Genomic DNA, 25,594 nt, shown 5'->3' on the forward strand with positions numbered 1-25,594 from the left:
GCTGTTGGAGCCTGTGGCAGTGTGGGGACTGGGACGTAACACTGGTGTCAGGAGTGTGGATTATTATTCAGGGCTGCAGTGAGTCTAATCTTCGACATGGAGCAAGAAGGTGTCCAGACAAGAGGCCGAGCAGGGCAGGAAGACAATGTGACATTGATTGCAATCATGAAGCTACTGGAAGCACGAAGTGTCTAACTACTGGCAATGATTGACGGAGAGAAAGAACTCAAAGAACTTATAGAGGCACGAACTCTACTAGTGAAGGCACAAAGGGAACAACTAAAGGCACAATGTGAAGAGCAAAAAGAACGATATGAGCAACTTCAAGAGGCATCAGAGGAACAACAGAAGAAAGTACAACCGAGGATGCTATTGCAGCTAGATGCACTCATGGGGGAAATCAAGGAAGAACAGCAACAGCTTAAGGAGGAAGTAGATGCCGAGCTAAAGCAGCAGAAGTATGAGGTAAGCAATAATGTGACAGAGTGTAAACAGCATGTAGATGAACAATTGAAGATAGTTAATGAAGAAATAATGACGGAGTGCAAACAGCATGTGGAAAACCAGCTGAAAATTGGCGAGGGAATAGCGACAGAGTGCAGACAGCATGTGGACAACCAGCTGAAGGTTAGTGAGGGAATAGTGGCGGAGTGCAGACAGCATGTAGACAACCAGTTGAAGTCAATTAGTGAGGAAATAGTGACGGAGTGCAGACGGCATATAGATAACCAGTTGAAGCACATAGTCAATCATGAGAAGATAATTAGTGAGAAAATTGAGGCTGTAGAGAAATATTGCACCGCTGAGCCTCAGGTTAGAGTACAGAGAGAGTATGAAGGGAATGGACAGTGTATGGTGAATCCTGACGGATCCCGGGCATCTGAAGATGGCATTACAGGGCTGAATAATCAGAATGCAGAAGTTGTAAGTCCTGGACTTAATTATGATGCCTCAGTTATCAGGCCCCAAACCAGTGAAGTGCATGGCTATAATGGGGATCCAGTTAGGAAGAAACCTCAAGAAAGTGATGGTAGTGTATTTTGGGAAGCTTACCGTGCACAGTTTGAGTTACTTGCGGATCAGAATGGTTGGGATGATAAGAGGAAGGGTGTAGAAGACCCACCACTGAAGAAATGCAAGAGAACCTTGATGAATAGTGTGCGAGAAGACAGGACAGATGACATGCAGCATAGTAGGGACGGGAATCATAGGAAGAAATGTGGCCGTACTGTAGTGACGGGGCCGGCATCGGACAAAGAAGACCTGGGGAGGATGCAGATGGAGGGTGCAGATTTGCAACCGGTGCTGGAGTGGCTGCAGTGGAGTGCAGTGCAACCATCATGGGGAGGAGTTTCCAGGTTGGGCCCTGCGACCGGAAGCTGCTGGAGTCAGTGGGACCTTCTTCGTTGCAACAGACTACTGGAGCATCAGTGGGAGACGCCCAATGGCCTCAGCGAGTGTTGGCAACTGGTGGTTCCGAAGAAGATGAGGTCTGAGATCTTGGATAAGTCCCATAACCAGATTACTAGTGGGCACCTGGGAGTGAAGACAACTCTAAGCAGGCTGTGACACAAGTTCTACTGGATTGGCATGTGTCAGGATGTTGAAGAGTGGTGTTGGACCTGTGATGTGTGCTGTGTCAAGAAGACGACCAAGACCTTCCTGGAGGATTGGACTATGTGGAGGAACAAGGACATCATCGGAAGCAGCATAAAAGGACCTGATAAGTTAAAAGATTATTTTGTGTACAGTTGGATGTTTTATTAAGATTAGGGTTTATGTTTGTGTATATTGTTTAGTTTTGTCGGGACAACAAAGAACTAGGGAGGGGGTAATGTTATGAACGGAGATTTGCCAGTTAGGAAGTCTCGTACCTTTGAGATGTTTCTGGTACCGTAAGTTCCTGTACGAGTCAGAGTTGCCAGTTAGCCTGATGTTTGTGAGCTTAGTAATTTCGTAAGTTATGCATCAATGTTTGTACTCTTTTTCTTTATAATGTTTTATTTAAGTGATTGCTTGTTAACCCCTAAAGCGCGGGTCATCGTGTTTGCGACGCTCGCCAAAAAGGACATAACGGTGGATCGTCGCGTTTGCGATTCGAGTTAATTTTGAATAAACGCGGGCAAGGCTGTTCCAGCTGGTATTGTCTATCAGTACCACCACCCTTTAGCTACAATTAGCATACTTTACCTTTGTAATACTGACCTCCGTTGTTGCCAAGTATCGTGTTTTTCCCCCCCTCCCCCCCCACCACAGCCCGGCCAGCCTGGCTGTGATATATGGCAGTGCTCTGACTGCTCAGAACTGTAAATCTGTGCTCTCCCCTCACAAGCAGTTTATGCTAATAGGAAACGCTTGTTTCCCCAGTTGTCACGAGAATAAAGTGACGGGCGTAAGGCAGAATAAAGAGCGCGCCGCGGTGATCTTTTGGGAAGTAATAGGATTGAAAATAATGTAGTACAGTATACGTGTTTTTTGCTGTGAAAATGGAAATGTTTGTTGAGTGACGGGAAGACTGCCGCCGCGCTGCATGTCGGAGTACACATCGTTGATTTTAGCCTTATTTTCAGTGCTTATTGTACAAATACGGATTCCAAACTACCTGTACGTTGTAGTATAAAGTTTACTGTGAAAGAATGAGGCTGTGGTAGAGGGGAAACCGGGTTGCTGGAGGTGTGAAAGTGAAGATTTTGTTACCCAACTTTGCAAGTCTCCACAAGTCCTTGGGTAGTCCACGAAGGCTTAACACCTGTCTCTGGAGAAAGCTGAATGTAAGTACTATCTGCCATACCAAGAATAATGTTCTAGGGTTAATCTCTGATTTTTGGCTAATATTTTCCTACAGGTACTCAGACCGCGATACAACCCTGCCACCTGGGGGGGGTCGGCTGTCCATTGGCTGCGTTTTAGGGGTTAAATTCTGTAATTCAAGTTCGTATGGTAAATGATTTGGAGTGTTATGTAATGTAGGAAAACTCTAGCATGTTTTGATGTCTCGTAGTTGGTAACTGTTGCTGCTAGGAGCTGATGCAAGACAGTATTTCCTAGAATGTTGGAGAAGTAGAAGTTTCGAGAATAAATCAAGCTTATATAAGTATAGGGTAGAGACTGTTTTGAGTTTTTAGTCGGGTTTCAGTTCAGTGTGAGTGAAGTGCAGTCGGTTTTGGTGCAGTGCTGTTAGTGAAGTTTGTGGAGAGTTGCTCTGCAAGCATTAAGTGTAATTACTGTCTGTGAGATTGTATACTTTTGGTACCTGTGAAAACAGTGACGGGTTATTGAAGTTTGTATATCATTGGAAGTTGAGAAAACAGTGAAGTGTTGAGCATTAAGTGTAATAACAGTTAGTAAAGTGTGTATAGCTCCAGTGCTTGTGAGAACAGTGAAGTTGGAAAGAATTAAGTGGAATTACTTGGAAAATAAAGACAGTGAACTTTAAGGAGCCAGTGTTTATTTTTGCTTCAGCTGATCTTGTGTACTGCACACCTAAAGGCTGATCCTAAGAACAACAACTCACTGGGCAATGTCCTTCTTGTACTCTACTACTGTTGTTGGAGCCTGTGGCAGTGTGGGGACTGGGACATAACAAAATATATATATATATATATATATATATATATATATATATATATACATACAGTATATATATATATATATATATATATATATATATATATATATATATATATGTTTGTATAGTAAACCCTTGATTATCCGATGTAATAGAGCCAAAGGCATGCCTGGATAGTGAATCTGTTCGGATAGTGGACTTCTCCCCTGCCCCCCCTTTGTACATACAGTAATATCCCGATATACAATACCCCTAGATGTGATACCCCAGCTTAGCAATGGGGGTACAAATACCACCACACACCGTTACCTAATGACAGAGCCCTGGTTTAACGATGGGCCCTCCAACGTCGCATCCACAGGCAACAGGCTGAAATTTTGAATCACATACGTTCCCGCGGCCAGCTGAGCCTGCCCACCTCCCAGGACGCACAGAAACGCTCGCGCAGGTCCCACAGCCATCGATCACCCCACACTCACCCATATTGTTCTTTTCACGCCAGCCATCTCAGAGTAGGAAACTCACTTATGCTCGCCCACCAGCATCGTGTTACACCACCACCATCACGCAAGCTGCTATCGTAGTGCATCGTAACTGTGTTCGAGCAGTGATACTAATCGTGTGTGGAGTGCAATACTGTGTGATTTTTGGCCTAAATAAGTGTGATAATGTCTGGTAAGGGTGCTGCATATGGTGGGCCTAGTGGCGGTGCTAGTGGAGGCCCTAGTTTGGGTGGTAAGCAGCCTGCTAATGGTGGTGCTGGTGATGTTCCCACAAAGTGTGCGTGTAAGACTGTTTCACTAGAGGTAAAACTTGAAATTCTTAAGCAGCACGACAAAGGTGAAGGTGCGTGTGCTATCGCATCCGCTCTCCACCTAGCCCAGTCGACTGTCTCCACCATCATCAAGAAGAAGGAGGCCATTAAGGCTGCTGCTGGGGAGGGTGCAAACTCATCTACCTCCTGTATCACCTGCCAGCTAGAGCCTGCGATGGAGGAGCTGGAGCAGATGCTGCACTCGTGGGTGGAGAATTAGAACCAGCGCAAGGCACCCACAAGCCAGGCAATTATATGCACTAGGGCACTCTTGCTATGGGATGAAATAAAGGTGAGGCGGGATCTTGACGACAGCGAGACCTTTAAGGCAAGTCATGGGTGGTTTGACCAGTTCAAGACGCGAGCAGACCTCCACCATATGAAGATATACGGTGAGGCGGCAAGTGCAGATACAGTGGCGGTGGCAGCATTTCCTGACGAACTTAAATCCATTATTGCGGGGGATGGCTACAGTGCAAAGCAGGTCTTGAATTTTGACGAGACTGGGCTCTTTTGGAAGAGAATGTCCTCCAAGACATATCTTGCAACAGAGGAAAAGTCTGCACCAGGATTCAAGGCCTCAAAGGACCGACTGACACTCCTGCTGGGGGGCAACACCGAAGGCGACCTCAAGTTGAAGCCGCTCCTTACCTACCACTCCGAGAACCCCAGGGCTCTGGTGGGGTATGTTAAAGAAAACCTTGAGGTGATCTGGATGTCAAACAAGAAAGCCTGTCTGGCTTCCGATATCTGTTTGTCATATTTCCACTCGTACCTCTCGTGTGCTGGAGAGGTATGCTTTGTGGGAGAATTTGACGAACAGATTTCTCATGGTGGTAGATACCATGCCTAGCCACTCTCCCATGATGAAGGAATGGGCCACCAATACAGAGATGGCGTTCCTGTCCCCCAACACCACGTCCTTGTTGCAGCCGATGGACCAAGGGGTGATCGCTGCTTTTGAAGCTTATTACCTCAATTGCACTATGCAGCAGTTGGTTAGGGCCTGTGACAGTGATAACAGGACAACAGTGCAGCAGTTCTGGAAGGGCTACAACATACGCCACGCCACCATGAACAGTGTGTGGTGGAAGCTGTGGCCAGAGTGTGTGCACTCCTTCACTGGCTTCCTCCAGGGCGTGGAAGCTCCGCCTGTGCAGCGTGTGTGCCATGACATTGTGCAATTATTGCACAAGGCGGGCTTCGGGGAGGTCAACGAGGATGACGTGGAGGATGTTCTCGAGAGCCACAGGGAGGAGCTCTGCAATGAAGAGCTCCTCAGTATGAAGATCCAGCAGGCGCACCAGGAGGCAGAGGAGGAGGAGGTCGTCCCTGATGTGTGAGCTCTGAATATAACCATCTTGACAGAGATGCTAACGAAGCTGGACGAAATAACTGAGCTTGTGCGCACAAACACCACCCCCTCCCAGGACAAAGAAGGGATGCAGCTAATCGGCTTGAGGAGGAGATGAAAGTGTACAGGATGATGTTGGAGAAGAGGGCGGCCAGGCAGACTACGATCACAGCCTTTTTCAAGCAGACCTCCACTATGCCAGCATGTCACACAGGATCTCTCCAGCCCTCAATGAGCAGAGCATCTTCCCAGCCTTCAACCAGCAAAGCATCTCCCCAGCCTTCAACCAGCAGAGCATCTCCCCAACCTTCAAGCAGAAGAGAAACACCAAGGGTTTCCTCCCACCGAGGATGTGCTTGGCGTGTAATGCTGGACCTAACCTCCAGCCGAACCCCATCTCCCGTGTCACCTATGTCTCCACTAAGGCACTTCACCACTCCACTGCTGCCTTCTGGTCTCGGCCTTCATCTCCCACAACACCTCGGCCACTGTCTCTGTCTTCCTCGACATGACGTGAACCACCGCAACTGATTCCATCATTACCTCATCATTCATCGCAGCGGTCTCCCTTGCCACCTCACTGGTCATTGCAGCTGTCTCCCTCACCACCTCCTCTGTTATCGCATCGCGCTCCATTGCCAACACCTGAGCCATCGCACTGCACCCCCTCGCCACCGCCTGAGCCATCGCATCACAGCCCATCATCACCGCCTGCCTCACTGCATTGCACTCCTTCGCCACCCTGAGAGCAAGTGCATCAATCTCCCACTACGACCACCCCACCTCGCCATGTCTCCCCCCCCCGACCCTCCCCTGAAGATGGAGTTTGAGGGCTTTGAGGAGGAGGACTGACTGGTAGGGAGCACCACATGTCCCCTAGCCTCGAGTGGGAGAGCAAGGATGATGACCAAGACCGGGCATGGACTTACAAGAAGTAAATGATGAGGTGTTTGATATTTTCTAACCTATTCCCAATGATTTTCAGGCTTTATCTGTTGGTTTTAGTGAGTTATTTATAAGTGTTAGGCTTAGGTTAGCTTCCTTGACAACTATTAGGCCATTTAAATTGACTTTAAACCTGTTTTTGGGCTCATTTGCGTGGGTTTTGGACTTGGTTTGGGGGAAATCCAGGGCTGGTTAATGGTCCACATTGATTTACATTTTAAAAGTACCCCGATATATGATACCCCACCTAACGATGGGGTTTTACCTAACCAATTACATTGTTAAACCAGGGTTTGCCTGTACTCTAACTTTAAAAGCCACTGTACAAGGCCACGACAGTATACTGTACAACACTTATTCTGGGTGTTTTACACTACTCTATCTGGTCATGCAGATATATAAACCACAACTAAACAATAATTATGGTTGACCAGACCCATCAGCCACAGGCAAGCAATCACCACAGCCCTAAAAAAGAATGGAAAAAAAAAAAAAAGGCCCAGCTGAGAAGAAATATTCGCAAGGCCATAATTTCCACCAGGATGCAAGCATTTTGTACAAATAAATGGAAAAATGTATGAATAATGGTTTTGAACTGCCAGATCACAGCATCCGGATAATGGATGGTCCGGATGGGGGCCATATGGATAACTGAGGGATTACTGTATATTTATATACATACTTGAAGTCTGATAAAAATATATATATATATATACGACGTTTAGCTGGTGAGAGAAAAAAAAAAAAAGCTTACTGAGTTCACACTTTAATCTCCTTCAAAGTATGAGTTCACACTTTAATCTCCTTCAAAGTATGAGTTCACACTTTAATCTCCTTCAAAGTATATCTCTTAGGACTCAATGCACTTATCCCAGTGGCCCTTCCATTGAGGGACACATGTTGTAATGTTGGTTTTGGGGATTACTAACAAGATCTTTGTTGCATTTGTCTTTATTCCATTTTTGTCCTCAAAACCTGAACTCTTCAGTAGCATCTTCAGTTTAGGAAACGGCCAAAAGTCACAAGGATCCATGTAGGGCAAGCTGAGAGCCTGCTGGACCACGTAATCTTGTGTTTGGCCAAAAAATCCTGGATGAGATGGGATGAGTGGGCTGGAGCATTGTTAAGGTGGAGCTACCAGTCATTTGCCTCCCACAGCTCTCATCTCTTGCAATGCACTGCATTCTGTAGGTGATGGATAACTCGCAGGTAGTACTCTTTATTGACCGTTTGGCCTTTCGGAGCATACTTGTAATGAACAACATCCTGCTAATTGAAAAAAAAAAACTGTCAGCAAGAGGTTCATCTTGCTTTCAACTTGCCATGCCTTCTTTGCCATTGCTTCATCATCAAAAGCCTACTGACTCTTCCTGATAATTTCAGATTGTGTGTCAGCAAGTTTTTGACAAAATCTGATGCAGTACCACTTCTCAATTTGCTCGGTCATTGCGGCTAAAAAAATAAATAAAAAATAAATAAATAAATAAAAATAAAAAAGTGACAAGTAGGAAGAACATTGCTTCATCATCAAAAGCCTACTGACTCTTCCTGATAGTTTCAGATTGTGCATCACCAAGTTTTTGACAAAATCTGATACAGTACCATTGCTCAATTCACTCGGTCATCACAGGAAAAAAAAAATAATTAAAAATAATAATAATAAAAAAAGTGACAAGTAGGAAGAACACTGCTTCATCATCAAATGTCTACTGACCATTCCTGATAGTTTCAGATCGTGTGTCACCAAGTTTTTGACAAAATCTTATGTTGTACCACTGCTCAATTTGCTTGGTCATCGCGATAAAAAAATAAATAAATAAATAAAATAAATAAAAAAGGGGGGGGGGATGAGTAGGGAGAACATGCCGTCAAACACAAACTGCTCAGCATCAACTGGGCTGGGCAGCAGTGCTCAATGAATTTGAGCATGAACACAACAATTCAATGTCCTGCTCCAAAGAGTTGCATCCCCTTACTCCAGCTTGTTTACGGGAATTCAATATGATTGGATATTTTTCAATCAGATCTAGAATTATAAATAGAGAGAGAGAGAGAGAGAGAGAGAGAGAGAGAGAGAGTTACAGGAAAAGTTAATATCTCAAAAAAACTTGTTTTTCCATTGCAAGGACATACAGTGCTCGTCAGAAGTATAGAGCGCCCTGCATCCCTCCTGAGAAACAAACCTTTCAACATTGAAAAAACATATAAATAATGCATTTTATTTACCTTTAGTGCTTCGTAGGGTAGCCTTTACGTTTCTTCACGGACCTGAGACGTCTTGGAAGTGAAAGGGCGAGGCTCCTGAGGTGCTGGAGGGGTATTTTGTCCCAGGAGTCACGAATGGCGGCTTCCAACTTAGGCAGAGAGCTCACGTCTTTCCCTTGGAGACTCTTCTTTACGAGGTACCAGAGGTTTTCAATGGGGTTGAGGTCTGGGCTATTTCCTGGCCAGTCTGTCATGAATGATACCTCGCAGTCACGAAGCCAATTGGTGACCGATTTGGCCTTGTGAGCAGGTGCACCGTCCTGCTGAAACACTCGTGCACCTGTTAGCTCGAAGGAGTCTGGTAAATGATCACACAGAAGCTCCAGGTAAACATCCTGATTCACTCTGATGTTCTTGGGAAGTACAACAAGCTTCCCCAAACCCTTCCCTGAGAAACAACCCCATACCATGAGTGAATCAGGATGTTTAACTGTGCTTTCTACATACCGTGGGTCAAGTGGGTCACTACCTTTGCGTCGATACACACGTGCTCCTCTGTTACAGGTAACACTAAACGTTGCCTCATCAGACCACAACACTGACAACCATTGCTCCTCACCCCAGGTTAGATATTTATTAGCAAAGGAAAGCCTACGAATTCTCTGGCTCTTGGTGAGAAGAGGCTTTTTCACAGGCCTGTGACTTGTGTAACCAAGCTCATGCACCCTACGAGACACTGTTCTCACTGACACCTCACCAAACACTTCCGGGTTGCTCTCCTTAATTTTCCTTGCACTCACACGAGGATTAAACTCCACTGCACGTTTTAAAACATTAACAGACCTTGGGGAAGTTTTCCTAGGCCTACCAGACCGCGGTTTCTTTGTGGGAACTGCACCACTGTTTTCCTCCCGAAACCGTGCACACCAATGACGCACTGTCGATCGTGCCACACCAACCAATTCACTAATTTCCTTTGTCTGGTGGCCTGCCTCCTTTAGAGCAATGATCTGGGATATGATTTCACTCGATAGTTCACGGGTAGGTGCCATAACAAAGTTGTGAAGGCCAGAACACTGCGGGACACTCGGTAAAAAATGGCGCAATTTGAGAGGGACACTCGGCGGAGTTCCTCTCTCTCAGGCAGCCCGTGGGCGACTGAGGCGGGAACCAACCAGCGCGTCGGAAGGCCCCAGGCTACCGTGACGTCATGCTCGGAGCTCAAACTTGTGGCTCAATTCTTACCCCCCAGAATGGGTGATTCTTTTTGGGCCATAAGTATTGCGCGCCTGGCGGACAACGCTGAATACTTCTGACGAGCACTGTACTGTACATTGTATTTGTCTGGGAAATGCATATCCAATGAGAGCATTCACAAACTGATGAGTTGCCAGTGATCACCAGGTAATTTAAATAGGAAGTTGGTCAACTTCTTTTGGCTTGCACAGTTACATATTTTCTAAAATCCCTTCCATCTATCTATCTATCTATCTATAGCCCGAGGCCCTCCCGCAAAGGGTGGCCGCAGACAAAATGCCTCCAAGTCGCTCTGTCACCCACCATTTGACTACCCTCCCCCCAACTCACACACCCCCTCCCTCATATACCTCTCAACTCCATCCCTCCACCTCATCCTCGGTCTACCCCTCCCTCTCCCTCCCTCCACCTCACCTACATACACCCTCTTAGTCAGTCTTTCATTCTCCATTCTCTCCACAAGTCCAAACCACCTCAGTGTATTTCTCCTAATCTTTTCAACCACATCCACATCTACCCCACAACGTTCCTTCACTTCTTCATTCGTTAACCTGTCCCTCCATGTCACTCCACATGCTTCTCTCAAGTAACTCATTTCCACTGCTCTCACTCTTGACTTGTTCCCCTCTTGCAAGGTCCACGCCTCGCTTCCATACGTCAGGGTAGGGATCACAATACCATCATGCAGTGACTTCTTAACTTCCATACTCACCTCCCTATTTCTCATCACTGCTTTCAGTGTGCCAACAACCTTCTTTCCCTGCTGTACCCTTTCACGCACTTCATCCCCCAAAGTCCATCCTTACTCATCACACTACCCAAGTACTTGAATGCACTCACATTCTCCATATCCTCACCATCCAACCTTACTGTACATTCTGTGACTTCATTCCTCTCAAACACCATAACTTTACTTTTGTTAACATTAACTTTCAGCTTCCTCTTCCTACACATTGTCCCAAATTCATTCACCAAACCTTGCAACTCCCATTCGTCTTCACTCAACAATACTGTATCATCAGCAAACAGCAACACCGGAATCTTCCAAATCTCACCCTCATTCTTCAGAGCCACCCCCACATCCACTGCCCTACCTTGCACTTCCTTTACAACGCCATCCATGTATATATTAAACAGCCATGGAGACATCACACAACCCTGTTTCAATCCCACATTGAGATCAAAGAACTCACTCAGCTCACCATCCACTCGCACCGTAGCCCTAGCTCCTTCGTACACACTCTTCACAGCACTCAACAATTTCCCCTCCACTCCATATATTCTTATACCTTCCATATATCTTGCCTATCTATTCTGTCATAAGCTTTCTCCAAGTCCATGAAGGTAGCATACACTTTCTTTCCCTTCTCTAGATACTTCTCCACTAAACATCTTAGAACAAATATCTGATCTACACATCCTTTTCCCTTCCTAAATTCCCCTTGTTCTTCTCCGACTAGCTCCTCTGTCATATACCTAACCCTATCAATGAGTATTCTACCATATATTTTACCAGTCACACTAAGAAGGCAAATACCCCTATGGTTACCACATACTTCTCTCTCCCCCTTTCCTTTGTATAAAGGAACAATTATACCTGATTCCAGTCCTCTGGAACCCTTCCCTCTTCCCAAGCCAATCTACACAACTTCCATATCCACTCCACAACAATCTCACCCCCATACCTCAGCATTTTACTACACACTCCATCAAATTCCTGGGGCCTTTCCCAACTTGATCTTCTTCATTGCTTCCACTACTTCTGCCCTACTGATCTCTTCCTCCCTCCTTCCATGATATTTAGTAATGAACAGTACAGAAATTCTTCAATACTGTAATAGTTATATATTACACCAGCTTTTTGTATATGATTTACAAAGTAAAATACAGTACTGCAGAACAATTACCAGACTGCACAAAATGACAAGTGGTCTGTGGGCATTCATCATGTAATATTTGAAGTTTTGCTGCATGTTTAATTTGAAATGCTTATCATTTAGTTATCACATTCATTAATGTTTCATCTGGCAAGTGCTGAACAGAATGTACTGACTATTAGTTATAAAAAGGCATAATTTATGGAGCCAAAATGATGCAAAGACAAAGCCCCTGACCAAAATTGCAAGTACCGATGTTTCCAGGAAGACAACAACCACACTTTAACCCCTTAACTGCGGGGCGTCACTTTCGTGACACTCAGGCGCAATGGATCATACCGCGGGGCATCACTTTTGCTATTCTGTGTTATTTTGAATTCTCCCGGTGGCTTGTGTCATCTATCAGTACTGCCAGTGTCCAACAATAGTCAGCACTGCTAATGTCATCTGTACTCCCATCCATTGTTGACAATTTAGCTATTTATCCCTGTTCTTGACTCTCTCCCTACCTCCCCTCCATTACTCTCTCCTCTCGCCTGCCCGGTCGCACTGCGCTAAGCAAATCTTCCCCGGAATTTTCCACTGATTTCATCCCCTGAAATAAGCCCTATGCCCTATTCTTATACAAAATAATATATACCAAAAAAAAAAATAAGGTAACTGATAGTGCCATACACCTGGAGTTGGCTAATTATCACCTGACAACACCCCACGTGCATTTGTTCGCTAATTTTCCCTGGTAATTTCCCCTTGAAATATGCCGTATAATCTATTTGCATAATAAAAATATATATAAGAAAGAAAGGGAGAAGCCTAAGTGATATTTACATTCACATGGAACTACCTAATTTCCTGCCAATCATTTCACAGCATATAAATTAGCAGTTGTCACCTTGCTGGCATTGTCAACCCTTGGTGGCCCCATAGCCGCCTCATCATTTAGTTCAGTGTTGTTTCTTGAGATGAAAGCACGTAGCATTCGCGCCCCTCCATTTCCGCCGCTTCTAGAGGGCCCTGTGACCTCTACCCCTACTAAACCTCGTGTGGGAAGGGGTAACCGTGAACTGGCTAATTTATCCATGATAATGATGGATCCCCTGGGGGTAGGGGGGTTTTTCAAGAATACTCCCCCAGTATCCCTGCTTGTCGTAAAAGGCAACTAAAAGGGTTGGCGGAGGGTTAATGCCCCTCCCCGGAAAACAACTAACTAAAAAAACAAACAATATGCCTCGGACAAGGACTGACCAAACGATGATGACCAAGGACTGGACAAAGGACATGGTTATCGGAACGTGGAATGTAAGGGGAGCGAATGATGAGGTGAAAGAGAGAGATTGTCCAGGTGCTTGGGGGTGCGAAAGTGGATGTACATGGAATAACTGAAACAAAATGGAGAGGAGAAAGTGTGAGAGAATGGGAGTATGGATGGGGTATATGTGCAGGAGTAGGTGAAAATGAGAGGGCAAAGGAAGGAGTATGTATAGTTGTGAGTACAAGATGGAAGAAGAGCATAAGACAGTATGGATCAGTTGGATCAAGGATTGTGTGGGTAAAGTTGAAAGTTGGAATACAAATGTATTTACCTATTTGTTTACCTATTTGTAGTATACAGGAATTGAGCAATGCTCGTGTTGTCCTGTCTCCATATCCACATTTATCAAGTCTACCTTTACACACATGAATGTTTTTCTCATGCACCACCTCTTTGCCTAAGTCGTTCCAAATGTTTAAGTATTTACCTAATATACCTAATTATGATATACACGGAATGTACTATGCTCGTGGGTTTCCGTCGCTGTTTCTCAATAAGTCGAATTTAGCTTTAAACTCGTTTAAGTTTTTAGACTGGATGATCTCTTTGTCCAGGCTATTCCATAAGTCTATACTTCTGTAAGGAAAGCTATATTTCTTGATATCCTTCAAGCAGTTTGACTTTTTCAATTTCATTCCTTGTCCTCTTGTTGCTCTCTTATCCCATACAAACAGATCTTCTTTGTCAATTTTATCTACTCCCACCGTGGTCCTGAACACCGCAATCATGTCTCCCCTCTTTCTCCTTTCCTCTAACGAAGGCAAATCCAGTTTTTCCAGCCTCTCTCTGTATGACAGGTCTGTCAGACTGGGGACCATCTTGGTTGCTGTTCTTTGTATTCTCTCAATCTTGTTTATATCTTTCTTTTTGTGTGGGGACCACACTACCGCTGCATATTCTAACCTGGGGTGGATCATGGCCACTATCAATTTTTTCATCATTTCCTCATCCATATAATGAAATGCTACTCTTATGTTAGTCAAGAGTTTATAAGCCTCTCCAACTATCTTGTTAATGTGCTTTTCTGGTGACAAACTATCTTGGACCAGCACTCCCAAATCTTTCTCTTCTCTCCTTTTTGTGATTAATTCATTACCCAAAAAATAATTCAGTGATGGTCTCCTGGTACTTTTACCCATTTCCAATATTTTACATTTCTTTACATTAAATTTCATTTCCCACGTCCGGCTCCAATTGTGTATCCTATCCAAATCCTCCTGCAGTATTTTACAATCCTCCTCAACCTCTATCTTCCTCAAGATCTTTACATCATCAGCAAACAGACTTGCATAACTGTTCACTCCATCTACCATATCATTTACGTAAATCAGAAACATTACTGGTGCCAACACTGAGCCTTGAGGGACTCCACTTGTTACTTCTCTCCATCCAGACATCTTTTCCTTTATTACTGTCCTCATTTGTCTGTCTCTCAAAAAGTCTCTCATCCATTCCAGAAGTTTCCCCTTTAGTCCTCCTATATATTCTAGTTTCCACATTAGTATCTTATGAGGTACCTTGTCAAAGGCCTTCTCTAAGTCTAAGTACACACAATCCACCCAACCATCTCTCTCCTGTACCACATCAATCACTCTTGAGTAAAAGCTCAACAAGTTAGAAACACATGACCTTCCACTTCTGAATCCAAACTGACATTCAGCCAAAATATTCATCTCTTCCAGATATTTTATCCATCTGTCTTTCAGGATTCTCTCACACAATTTTGCGACCATGCTGGTTAGAGACACTGGTCTATAATTCAGGGGTTCTTCCCTGTTTCCTCCCTTGTAAATTGGTACCACATTTGCCCTCTTCCATTCTTTTGGCACTTTCCCCTCTTCCAGTGAGCATACAAATAAGCTGTGAATTTTATCCGCCAGTTGTTCTCTGCATTCCTTCAGTACCCAATTAGAAATTCCATCAGGTCCTGGGGCTTTCCTTACATCTTGAGTTTCCAGTAATTTATACACTTCCTGTACCTCCACTTTTATATCTTTCATCACCGGAACATTTCTAATCACTCCCTCCCCTTCCACAAGCTCCTTTTCTTTAGTGAAAACTGACTGGAAACGTTTGTTCATTATTTCTGCTTGCGTTGCCGCATCCTTAAAGACCTCTCCTTCTACTTTCAGTTTGGTGATTCCTTCCTTTTGTTTCAGTTTGCCATTAACAAATCTATAAAACAGTTTGGGTTCATCCTTGCATTTGTCAATTACACCTTCTTCAAAATTCCTTTCTTCTTCTCTACGTATTCTTGTGTATTCATTTCTTGTTCTTTTATATTCTTCCTTTGTTCTGTCGTTACCTCTCTTTCTCCAATTGTTCCACGCCTTATTTCTCTCTTTTTTTGCTATCATACACCTTCTATTAAACCACTCCTTTTTCCTGTTTTCTTTCCTTCTTACTCTTGGTACAAATTTTTCCACACCCAAATTATAGAAGTCTAGAAAGATATCCCACTTTCTCTGTATCTCTCTTGTTTCTCTGAATTTTCTCCAATCCGCATTTTCAAAAAAGTTTCTCAATCCCGTAAAATTTGCTTTCCCAAAGTTGTATCTTCCCTGTCTATGAAGCTCGTCTCTTGGCTCGACGTTTCCTATTAACATCTGGAACTCAATGACCACGTGATCACTTTTTCCCAAAGGACAGAGATATTCCAATGATTCTATTACATCAGGTTCTTTGGTGAACAGTAAATCTAACCTTGCTGGTGTGTCCTCACCTCGAAACCGTGTCTCTTCTTTGACCCATTGCGTCATCACATTATTCATTATTATATTTAATAACATAGTGCCCCACAAATCCTTGCCGCCTCCCGAGTACCATTCCTCCCAGTTCACCTCTTTACAATTAAAGTCGCCCACCAAAATTATATTATTGCTTTTCTCAATTATTTTTTGCAAGTAGTTAGCCATATCTAACAACATCTCATGGTATTCGTCATCCTTCCATGCTCTCGTCTTTGGGGGAACATACACTACTGCAATATCTCTTTTAACATTCTCTCCAGTTTCTATTTTCATATATATCACTTCAGCCCTGCCTTCTCCCATTTCCACAGTATCTACATTTATGTTGTTCTTCACTGCTATCATCACTCCTCCTCCCTTTTTTTCTTTTCTGTCTTTTCTCCACAGTTTGTATTTACCATCTCCCAAATGAACATCAATATCTTCTCTTAATTTGGTCTCTACAAAGCACATGACATCAGGTTCATGTTCTCTCAAGAAATCATTAATTTTGATCCTTGTCGATATGAAACCATCCACATTAGTATATATCACCTTCAAATTATTTTTGACATTATTAATACCCTCTTCTCTGCTACTCTCTGTCCGTACCACTTCCTCAACTTCTGATCTTTCACAACCATCCCCCTTAGTTTCCTTCACTTCTATTTCCTTAAATACCATTTCCTTACTTTCATATCCAATACTCTCCAAAAAAAAGTATTACATTCTTCCTCTGTCCTCTTATCATTTTTTTCCTTTACTTCTTCCTTTAATGATTTTAAAACTTCTCTTTCTTCTTCATTCAGATCTTTTCTTATTATAATATTTTCCATCCCCGCCTCTTTGCTTAATTTCCAGGTCACTTTAAGTATCTCATTTATTACACTTTCTGATGTAAACTTGACTCTCATTGGTCTTGTTTCCCCTTTCTTGTGAGCGATTGTGTGTGTGTATGCGCCAACGCAAGATCGTGCTAGAAGAGTGAGAGAAGAGTTCTGGACAAATGTGGAAGTGTGCATGGAAAAGTTTGGAAGGAATGAGAGAGTGTTTTTGATTGGTGATATGAATGGTAAAGTTGGGAATGTGAAGGTGGATGGAATAGTAGGTGAGTGGGGTGTGCCTGCTGAGACATGAGAATGGGAGTGCGTTAGTGGACATTTGTGCTGGGAGGGGGTTGGTGATAGCCAATACCCTCTTCAGGCATAAAATGATCCACAGGTATACATGGCGAGTGATGAGAAGGGTGGGTGGTGAACTGAATGAAAGGAAGGCAATGATTATGTGTGTGTGGATGAAATGATGGAAGATGTGTAATGGATGCAAGAGCTTATAGAGGCTGGGGGAGTGGACTTTCTGACCACTACTTGGTGGTGGCCAGAATTAGGATTCAAGTAAGATGGAGGAATAGAAGAAGGGAAAGACGAGAGGAAGGAGTAGTTGCAAGGAGAGTGGAAAGGTTACAAGAGGATGAGAAAAAGGCAGAGTATAAGAGAGAAGTGGAGGAACGATTGGGCAAATATGAATTGGAGCAGATGGGAGATGTGGAAGGTGTGTGTAGGATATTTACAGAAGAAATATGTGCAGCATGTGATGTGGTGTGTGGAAGGAAGAGAAGACGGAGGGGGTGCAAGGAACAGCGTGGTGGATTGAAGAGGTGAGACAGGCTGTGGCACAAAAGAAGAAAGCATACAATGAATGGATGAGAAATAGGGGCATGGAAGAAGTTGAGAGGCGGAAGTGAGAGTTATATGTAGAAAGGAAGGGAGAGGTGAAAAGATTAGTAAGAGAGAGTAAGAAGAGAGTGGATGAGGAATTTGGAAGGAATTTGAGTGTAAAGTGGAGGGACTGTAAAAAAATGTTCTGGAAAGAGGTGAAAAGAGTAAGACAGGGTGGAAGTGAAGTTAGCAGGGGAGTGAAAGATAAAAATGGTAGATTACTAGTGGAGAAGGGAGAAAAAGTGAGCAGATGGAGACAACACGTTAAGGAACTGTTGAACATAGAGGATGGAAGTAATGCGAGTATAAGTGGTTGGGGAATGGCTGGGAGAAGGAGGGAGGTGAGAAGACAGGAAGAAATCAGTAGGATAGAAGTTGTGGAAGCAATGAAGAAAGTTAAATCGGGGAAAGCCCCAGGAATTGATGGACTGTGTGGTGAAATGCTGAAGCACGGGGGAGAGATAGTAGTAGAATGGATGTGGAAGATGTGCAGATTGGCCTGGGAGGAAGGTAGAGTCCCGGAGGATTGGAAGTCAGGTATAATTATTCCCTTGTACAAAGGAAAAGGGGAAAAAGAAGTGTGTGGTAATCATAGGGGCATTTGTCTTATTAGTATAATAGGAAAAGTGTATGGTAGGATACTTATTGACAGAGTTAGAGAAAGAACAGAGAAATTAGTTGGAGAAGAACAGGGAGGCTTTAGGAAGGGAAGAGGTTGTGTAGATCACATATTCATTCTTAGATCTTTAGTGGAAAAGTTTCTAGAGAAGGGAAAGAAGTTGTATGCGGCTTTCATGGATTTGGAGAAAGCATATGACAGGGTGGATAGACAAGGATTGTGGAAAGTGTTAAAATATATGGAGTAGATGGGAAGTTGTTGAATGCTGTGAAGAGTATGTATGATGGTGCGAAGGCTGCAGTGCATGTGGATGGTGAACTAAGTGAATTTTTCTCTTTGAAAGTTGGGTTGAAACAGGGATGTGTCATGTCTCCATGGTTGTTCAATCTGTACATGGATGGGGTAATAAAAGAGGTACAAGGTAGGGTAGTGGATGTTGGAGTGGCCCTGGTGAGAGAGGATAGTGTTTGGAAACTCCCTGTACTGTAGTTTGCAGATGATACTATGTTGTTGAGTGAAGACAAAGGGGAGCTGCAAGGCTTGGTGGATGAGTTTGGGAAAGTGTGTAAGAAACGCTAAATGTAACTGTAGGGAAGAGCAAAGTGATGGTCTTTGAGAGGGGTGAAGTCAGTGAATGTACAGCGAGGTTAGATGGTGAGGAATTGGAAAATGTGAGTACGTTCAAGTACTTGGGTAGTGTGATGAGTAAGGATGGAGGTTTGGAGGGTGATGTGCTTGAAAGGGTACAGCAGGGAAGAAAGGTTGCTGGTTCTTTGAAAGCAGTGAAGAAACAGGGAAGTGAGCATGGAAGTGAAAAGTTACTACATGACAGTATTGTGATACCAACTCTAACGTATGGAAGTGAAGCTTGGACGTTGTTGGAAGGACACAAGTCAAGTGAGAGCAGTGGAAATGAGTTATTTAAGAGGAGCCTGTGGAGTCACATGGAGAGACAGGCTGACGAATGAGGATGTAAAGGAGCGTTGTGGTGTGGATGTGGATGTGACAGGAAGCGTTATGAGGAACACACTGAGGTGGTTTGGCCATGTGGAGAGAATGGAGGGTGAAAGACTGACGAAGAGAGTGTATGTGAGTGAGGTGGAGGGGGGGAAAGGGAGGGGGAGGCCGAGGATGAGATGGAGGGATGGGGTGGAGAGGTATATGAGAGAGGGGGGTGTGAGTTGGAAGCAGGGCAGTGAAATGGCAGGGTACAGGGCGACTTGGAGGCGATTTTTGTTTGTGGCCACCCCAAATGGGATTGAGGCATCTGGCAATAGATAAATAGATAGATAATGATGGACAGTGACTACAATCTTTCTAGTGAATCGTGTGATGAGCCAGTGGAGGAAATGGTGATCAACTACAAGTGCTTTAGTGTCCCAAGTTCATCCTGGGTCCCAAGGGAAAGGAGCCCTTATCTGCTGGAAGTGACAGTGTATAACATAGTGTAAATAAAATAGAAATGTAAATAATTCCTAATATAAGAATATGAGTACAAATACTTGGAGTAATGACAGTCAAAGCTTTGCTCTCTACGCTAGTTTACTGAATGAGAAAGTTAATGCCTGGAGTGAAAATAAACTACTATTACTGAAGGAAACTTATGGATAAATACTGTATATATATATATGTGTAATACAGTAATAGGAATATAAAGTGTGAGTGTGTTTATGAATAATAAATGGCAGAATACCAGTGGGGAACGAGCACAAGTGGGAAGCAAGTACATGCTCGTAATTTTCATTGCTTTCACAGTGTTTTTTTTTTTTTTTGGTGTATGGATTCCAAACTACTTGAAAATCATAAAATAGTGTTTCTAGTGATAATATCAGGCTGTGGTAATCATATTACGGGGTGTCGGGAAGTGTAAAGTGGAGAATTCGTTACCCAACTTCAGAAGTCTCCACAAGTCTTACGGTATTCGACAAAGGCTCAACAAACATCCCAGGAGAAAGCTGAAGGTATGTGCCATATGCACATATAATTATAATTTTCTAGGACTAATAACTGATTTTTGGCAAATATTTTTAAAAAGTCAGTTGGAGCGCGAATATCCTCGTGAGATGCGCAAGGAGCGCAAAAACATGACCCCGGTGTAGGGATTAAGTGGGTGTGTGCACATAATGTTCATTTGATCTTTATAAATATTTTGCAGTCAAATGACTTTAAGTTAGTATTATACAGACATGTATGCCTGACGATTATATCTGATTAAAATTATATTAAAAGTTATGTCTGAGAATGTGAATACAGTAATTGCTTTTAAACTACGAACAATATTTGTCCCGTGGTTCAAATGGTATACTGTACAGTATTAGGTTCACTTTGGTGATTCCCTTCAACTATATCATACTGAAGCTTCTTTTCCTCATTTGATTGAATAAATATGTTCATAATATTATACTTACGAACAAAGTGAAAAAGCAAAAACACATATAAAACAGTAGTTTGCCTGACCGTGTTTCTATTTTTTAAAGCAAGTTATCAGGTGAAAACTAGCAACTTTTGGGAGTTTGTAAATGCTCCCATTCACATGCATTCTAATGTATGATCCTATCGAATTTTCTTTTAAACTGCTCTATTGTAGTGCTATTAACAACATCCATGGGTTGTCTGTTCCAGGTGTAGCAGAGCTTGAGCATGAAAAAGTTGTCACACAGGTGTGTGTTAAATCTTTTCAATTGCAGCTTCCAAACATGGTTGCATGTTGAGTTCGTGTTCAGATTATACAACTTTCTATGGTCAAGACTGTCAAACCCATTCAGTATTTCAAATGCTTCAATGAGCTGACCTTGTAGTCTATGAGATTCCAATGAAAACAGTCTTAGACCCCTCAGGCAATACTGTATTGACAACTCTCTCCTGATGGATGGGATAAGTTTTGTAGCTCTAGCTTGAACTCTTTCAAGCTGATCTATGTCTTTCCTAAGTGTAATTGACCCAAACTGCACTGCATACTGCAGAAGCAGCAATATTAAGGAGTTACAGTGTGTAAAAACAATCTCTTTATTCCTATAATGAAAATGACTCCAGATGTTGCCCAGCAATTTCTGGCCCTTTTTCTGTACTTTGGTGCACCGTTTAGAAAATTTCAGGTCACTATGGATCAGTACACCCAAGTCCTCTTCCAAATCTGTCATCCACAGATTTCTCCCCCAAAGTGAATCTAATTTTTATGGTCAATATGCATCACCTTGCATTTCTCCACATTAAATGGCATTTGCCATGCCTCAGCCCATTCCCCTCACCTATACAAGTCTGCCTGGAGTTTTCAGTCCCTTCAAGACTGCTCACATTAGTTCCAAGTTTGATGTCATCTGCAAACTTTGAGACCGCACCTAACAGGGCAACATCTATGTCACTGATATGAATGATGAACAGTAGTGGACCAAGGACTGACCCTTGTAAGAAGTGACTGAAGCCCAATCTGAAGAAATTCCATTGATCACAGACTGCTATTTCCTATCTGTTACCCAGTTTTCTTTCCAGAGTCTAAGTACCCTATTAATACCTAGAGCACATGTTTTTGACATTAGTCTTTGTTGAATGCTTTCTGATGCTTTAAATAAAGGATGTCTACTGTTTTATTCCTGTCATACTCACTTAACATTCTGTGGAAATATTCAAGCAAGTTGGTTAGCCATGATCCTGAACCCAGGCTGGGAGTTCATAATCAGGTTGTGAAGTTCCAGGTGTTTGACAATCCTGTCTATAATTAGTCCTTCTAATAGTTTTATTATGATAGAGGTCAGACTGATGATGGTAATTCTCAGGGCATTCTTGATCCCCTTGCTTAAAGCACAAATGGTGTTGCATATGTTAGCTTCCAGTCTTATGGCACTTTCAGAGAGAGAGAGAGAGAGAGAGTACAAACAGCAACAGATCTGTTGGTCTTTTTGCAGCTGTTTGGTATAGGGAAGGTTATAAGTAACAAAACTATTCTACTAGTTAATGACAAGGATAGAAAAGCAGAGGGGAGAGAGAGAGAGAGAGAGAGAGAGAGAGAGGATTACTGAAAAAAAATATTTAGCTTCAAGACTGTAGTGACAAAACTAAAAAATATTTAGCTTCAAGACTGTAGTGACAAAACTACTACACATATGGATCTAAAAAATGTAAGCACAAACGCACTTTTATACTGTACCTCATCATATTGTCCGTAAAAAAAAAAAAAAAACGAATAAAATTAATGTTCTTTGCACAAGGTGAGAGGTACATTAATTAATTTCCCTATGTGGCTGCTTAGGAGTTAAGAAAAGCAAAATGATCAGGCAAACATGCTAGGGTGCTTTCTAACATCACAAAAACACAACCTTCTTTCACATTGCTTTGTTACCTTGAAGATGAGATCATGTACACCACGGTATGGGCCAAACATGTGAAAGACATCCTGGCCTGGGGGGAACCACCTGGAAGCCTGAAGTAGTAGAAGCCTTATTTCCTCCTTCATTACACCTTCTTGCACATTTGTCATCACCTGAAATATAATTCTGTTAACCCTCACAGTATCATGATGTCTTTTATTTTTTTATCCTTGCTACTGCCATGTAATTTTATAGTACACTCAAGTCTCGAGTACCATGGGCAACAGGGACTGGACAAGGACCATGGTACTCAAATCCGCATCACTCAGACAATATGTTTACATGCATAATGGTACAATGTGTTCTGTCAACTTTCCAAAACTCTCACTTTTACCTCTTCTTACCACCAAGCCCCACGTAAATTACCCCCACCTGCATCCACCATCAGATAAAACACTGAAAGAAATATAACCATTGTAATTAAAAACATCAATGGTATTAAAAATACTGTAGCGTTAACAAAAACAGAAGTTGGGCTGGGTACCCTTTTGTTGATACGTAGCACCCCAGTATTTTCCTCCTGCCCCCCAACCCTAATGTTGTCAAAGTTTCGCCTTCTCTCGTATCATATGGCCTTCAGGAGAGACCTTAGGCCTTATGGTTAGACAAGAAGTTATGGGTCAGGCAGTTTTAGGGAACGGAATAGAAAAAAAATTTGTGCTACCAGAAAAAAAATCCTTTCATCCATGTGTTCTTGTGAGTTAGCATTCAGTTTCACATTCTTCGTTTGATATCGCCCTTCCCAACACATTTTGGACAGACTAAGCATATGGCTAAACTGCTCAGTCAGTCCAAAATTTGTTGGGAAGAGCGATACCAAACAAAGAATGTGAAACTGAAAGCTAACTCACGAGAACACATGGATGAAAGAGTAATTTTTCCTAGTTTGCAAACATCTTCATTCCATTTCATCCCCTAAAACTGCCAGACCCATAAATTTTAGTCTAACCATACGGCCTGACGTCTCTCCCAGAGGCCGCAAGATACGAGAGAAGACAAAACTTTGACAACATTATAGGTGGGGGGTGGGGGAAGAGTGCTGGGAAGCTATGTATCAACACAAGGGTACCCAGCCTGACTTTTGTTTTGTTAATGCCATTTTTAATACCACTGATGTTCTTAATTACAACAGTTATATATCTCTCACTATTTTACATGATGGTGCATATAAGTGGGGGTAATTTACATGGGGTAAGGTGGTAAGAAGGGGTAAAAGTTAGTTTTCTTTCTCTGACACTCCACATAATGCCCTATAAGCTTCTCAGTCAGCTTCAGGAGAACATATAAACTTTCACAGCTGCCAGGTTTGCACCACTTCCTACGCATGATTTCATCTTCTCCCAGTCCTTCCAAATTGTTCTGATGGTGCTTACATTCATGCCATGCCTTTTTGCCAATTCGGTAAACCTACGCTTTACTGAAAGTAGAGGGACCTTACCAATTCAATTCATATTCCTCCAGTTTGTTTTCTGGCTATTTTCTGGGTGGTAAATTACCTTTTCCTGCTGAAAAATATCCCACTTTTTATCATCACGTTTCTGAAGCCGTACCTATGATTGCCTTAACATACTTAAAGGTGATTTTCATCTCCCACCTTCCCAACTGGATGCTAGGTTAGGTTAGGTTAGGTTAAATTATTAGGTATAGATAAGCTAGATTAGGTCAAGTTTAGTGAAACATTTAAGTTAGGACAGGCCCTTGCTGTAACCCTGACGAGTCAAACGAGTTGACACAGTGGAACACAGCTGAAAACAACGGGGAAACAGATTTAACATGAAAAATTTATTTACCACCCAGAAGTACCGGTAATCCAAAAAATATAAGGCTATCAGCAAGAAGAAGAGCAAAGAATGTGGAACTGAACACTAACTTACGAGAGCATATGGATGGAAGTACTGTAATTATTTTTCTGATTTGCAAACATTTTTGTTCAATTTCATCCCTTAAAAATGCAAAACCCATATGATTGAGGTGAAGTCTGTGAGATGTGCAAAAGGACTTGACAGCCGTATGCTCAGTCGGTCCGAAACGTGTTGGGAAGCACGAAATCGAACGAAAAATGTGGAACTGAACACTAACTTACGAGAGCACATGGATGAAAGTATTTTGTTCTAATTAGCAAACATTTTCGTTCCACTTCGTCCCTAAAACTGCAAAACCCATTATGAGTGTGGGGTAGAACTAGGTGAGGCACGAGAAAGGATTAATAACCATATGCTCAGTTAGTTGGAAATGTATTGGGAAGTACGAAATCTAATGAAGAATGTGGAACTGAATGCTGACTTACAAGAACACACGGATAAAAGAGTAACTTTTTCTCTAATTCACAAATATTTTCGATCAATTTCTTCCCTTAAAACTGCAAAAACCCATTATGAGTGTGGGTAAGAACTAGGTGAGGCATGAGAGAGGACTTATAACCATATGCCCAGTTGGTCCAAAATGTGTTGGGAAGCATGAAATTGAACAAAGAATGTGAAACTGAACCCTAACTTACGAGAACACATAGATGAAAGTTTTTTTTCTCTCATTAGCATATATTTTTGTTCAATTTCGTCCCCTGAAATTGTGAAACTCATAAATTTCATAAAACCATTGGGCCTTGAGTGTGCCCAGGAAACATATTTCCATTCTGTGTACGTATTCATCTCACCACCGGGATCCCTCAGCCAGGAAAGACACTCGCCCATTTGTTTCAAAACTAACCATTAGTTTTCCTCGAACATGTGCTCAGTGTGTTTCCTAGGCAAAATTTTCCCATCAACCTAACCTAACCTATCCCACTAGGGCTGCTTGGCTGAGGTGGCTGGCTGTGGTACTGAGATAAATACC

General features: G+C 42.7%; 1 protein-coding gene across 1 annotated transcript in view; it reads right to left on the reverse strand.

The window, feature by feature from the left end:
• Positions 1 to 25,594, reverse strand: part of LOC145407194 (transferrin-like) — a 320,468-nt gene that overhangs the window by 26,226 nt on the left and 268,648 nt on the right. The window contains exon 14 of the mRNA XM_080278231.1: positions 22,735 to 22,875. Within this exon, the coding sequence (XP_080134357.1) occupies positions 22,735 to 22,875 (141 nt within the window). The remainder of the gene's footprint in view (positions 1 to 22,734; positions 22,876 to 25,594) is intronic.

This window comes from Coenobita brevimanus, chromosome 72 (genome assembly GCF_032717465.1).
Source record: "Coenobita brevimanus isolate Jiangsu-jjx chromosome 72, ASM3271746v2, whole genome shotgun sequence".
NCBI lineage: Eukaryota > Metazoa > Arthropoda > Malacostraca > Decapoda > Coenobitidae > Coenobita > Coenobita brevimanus.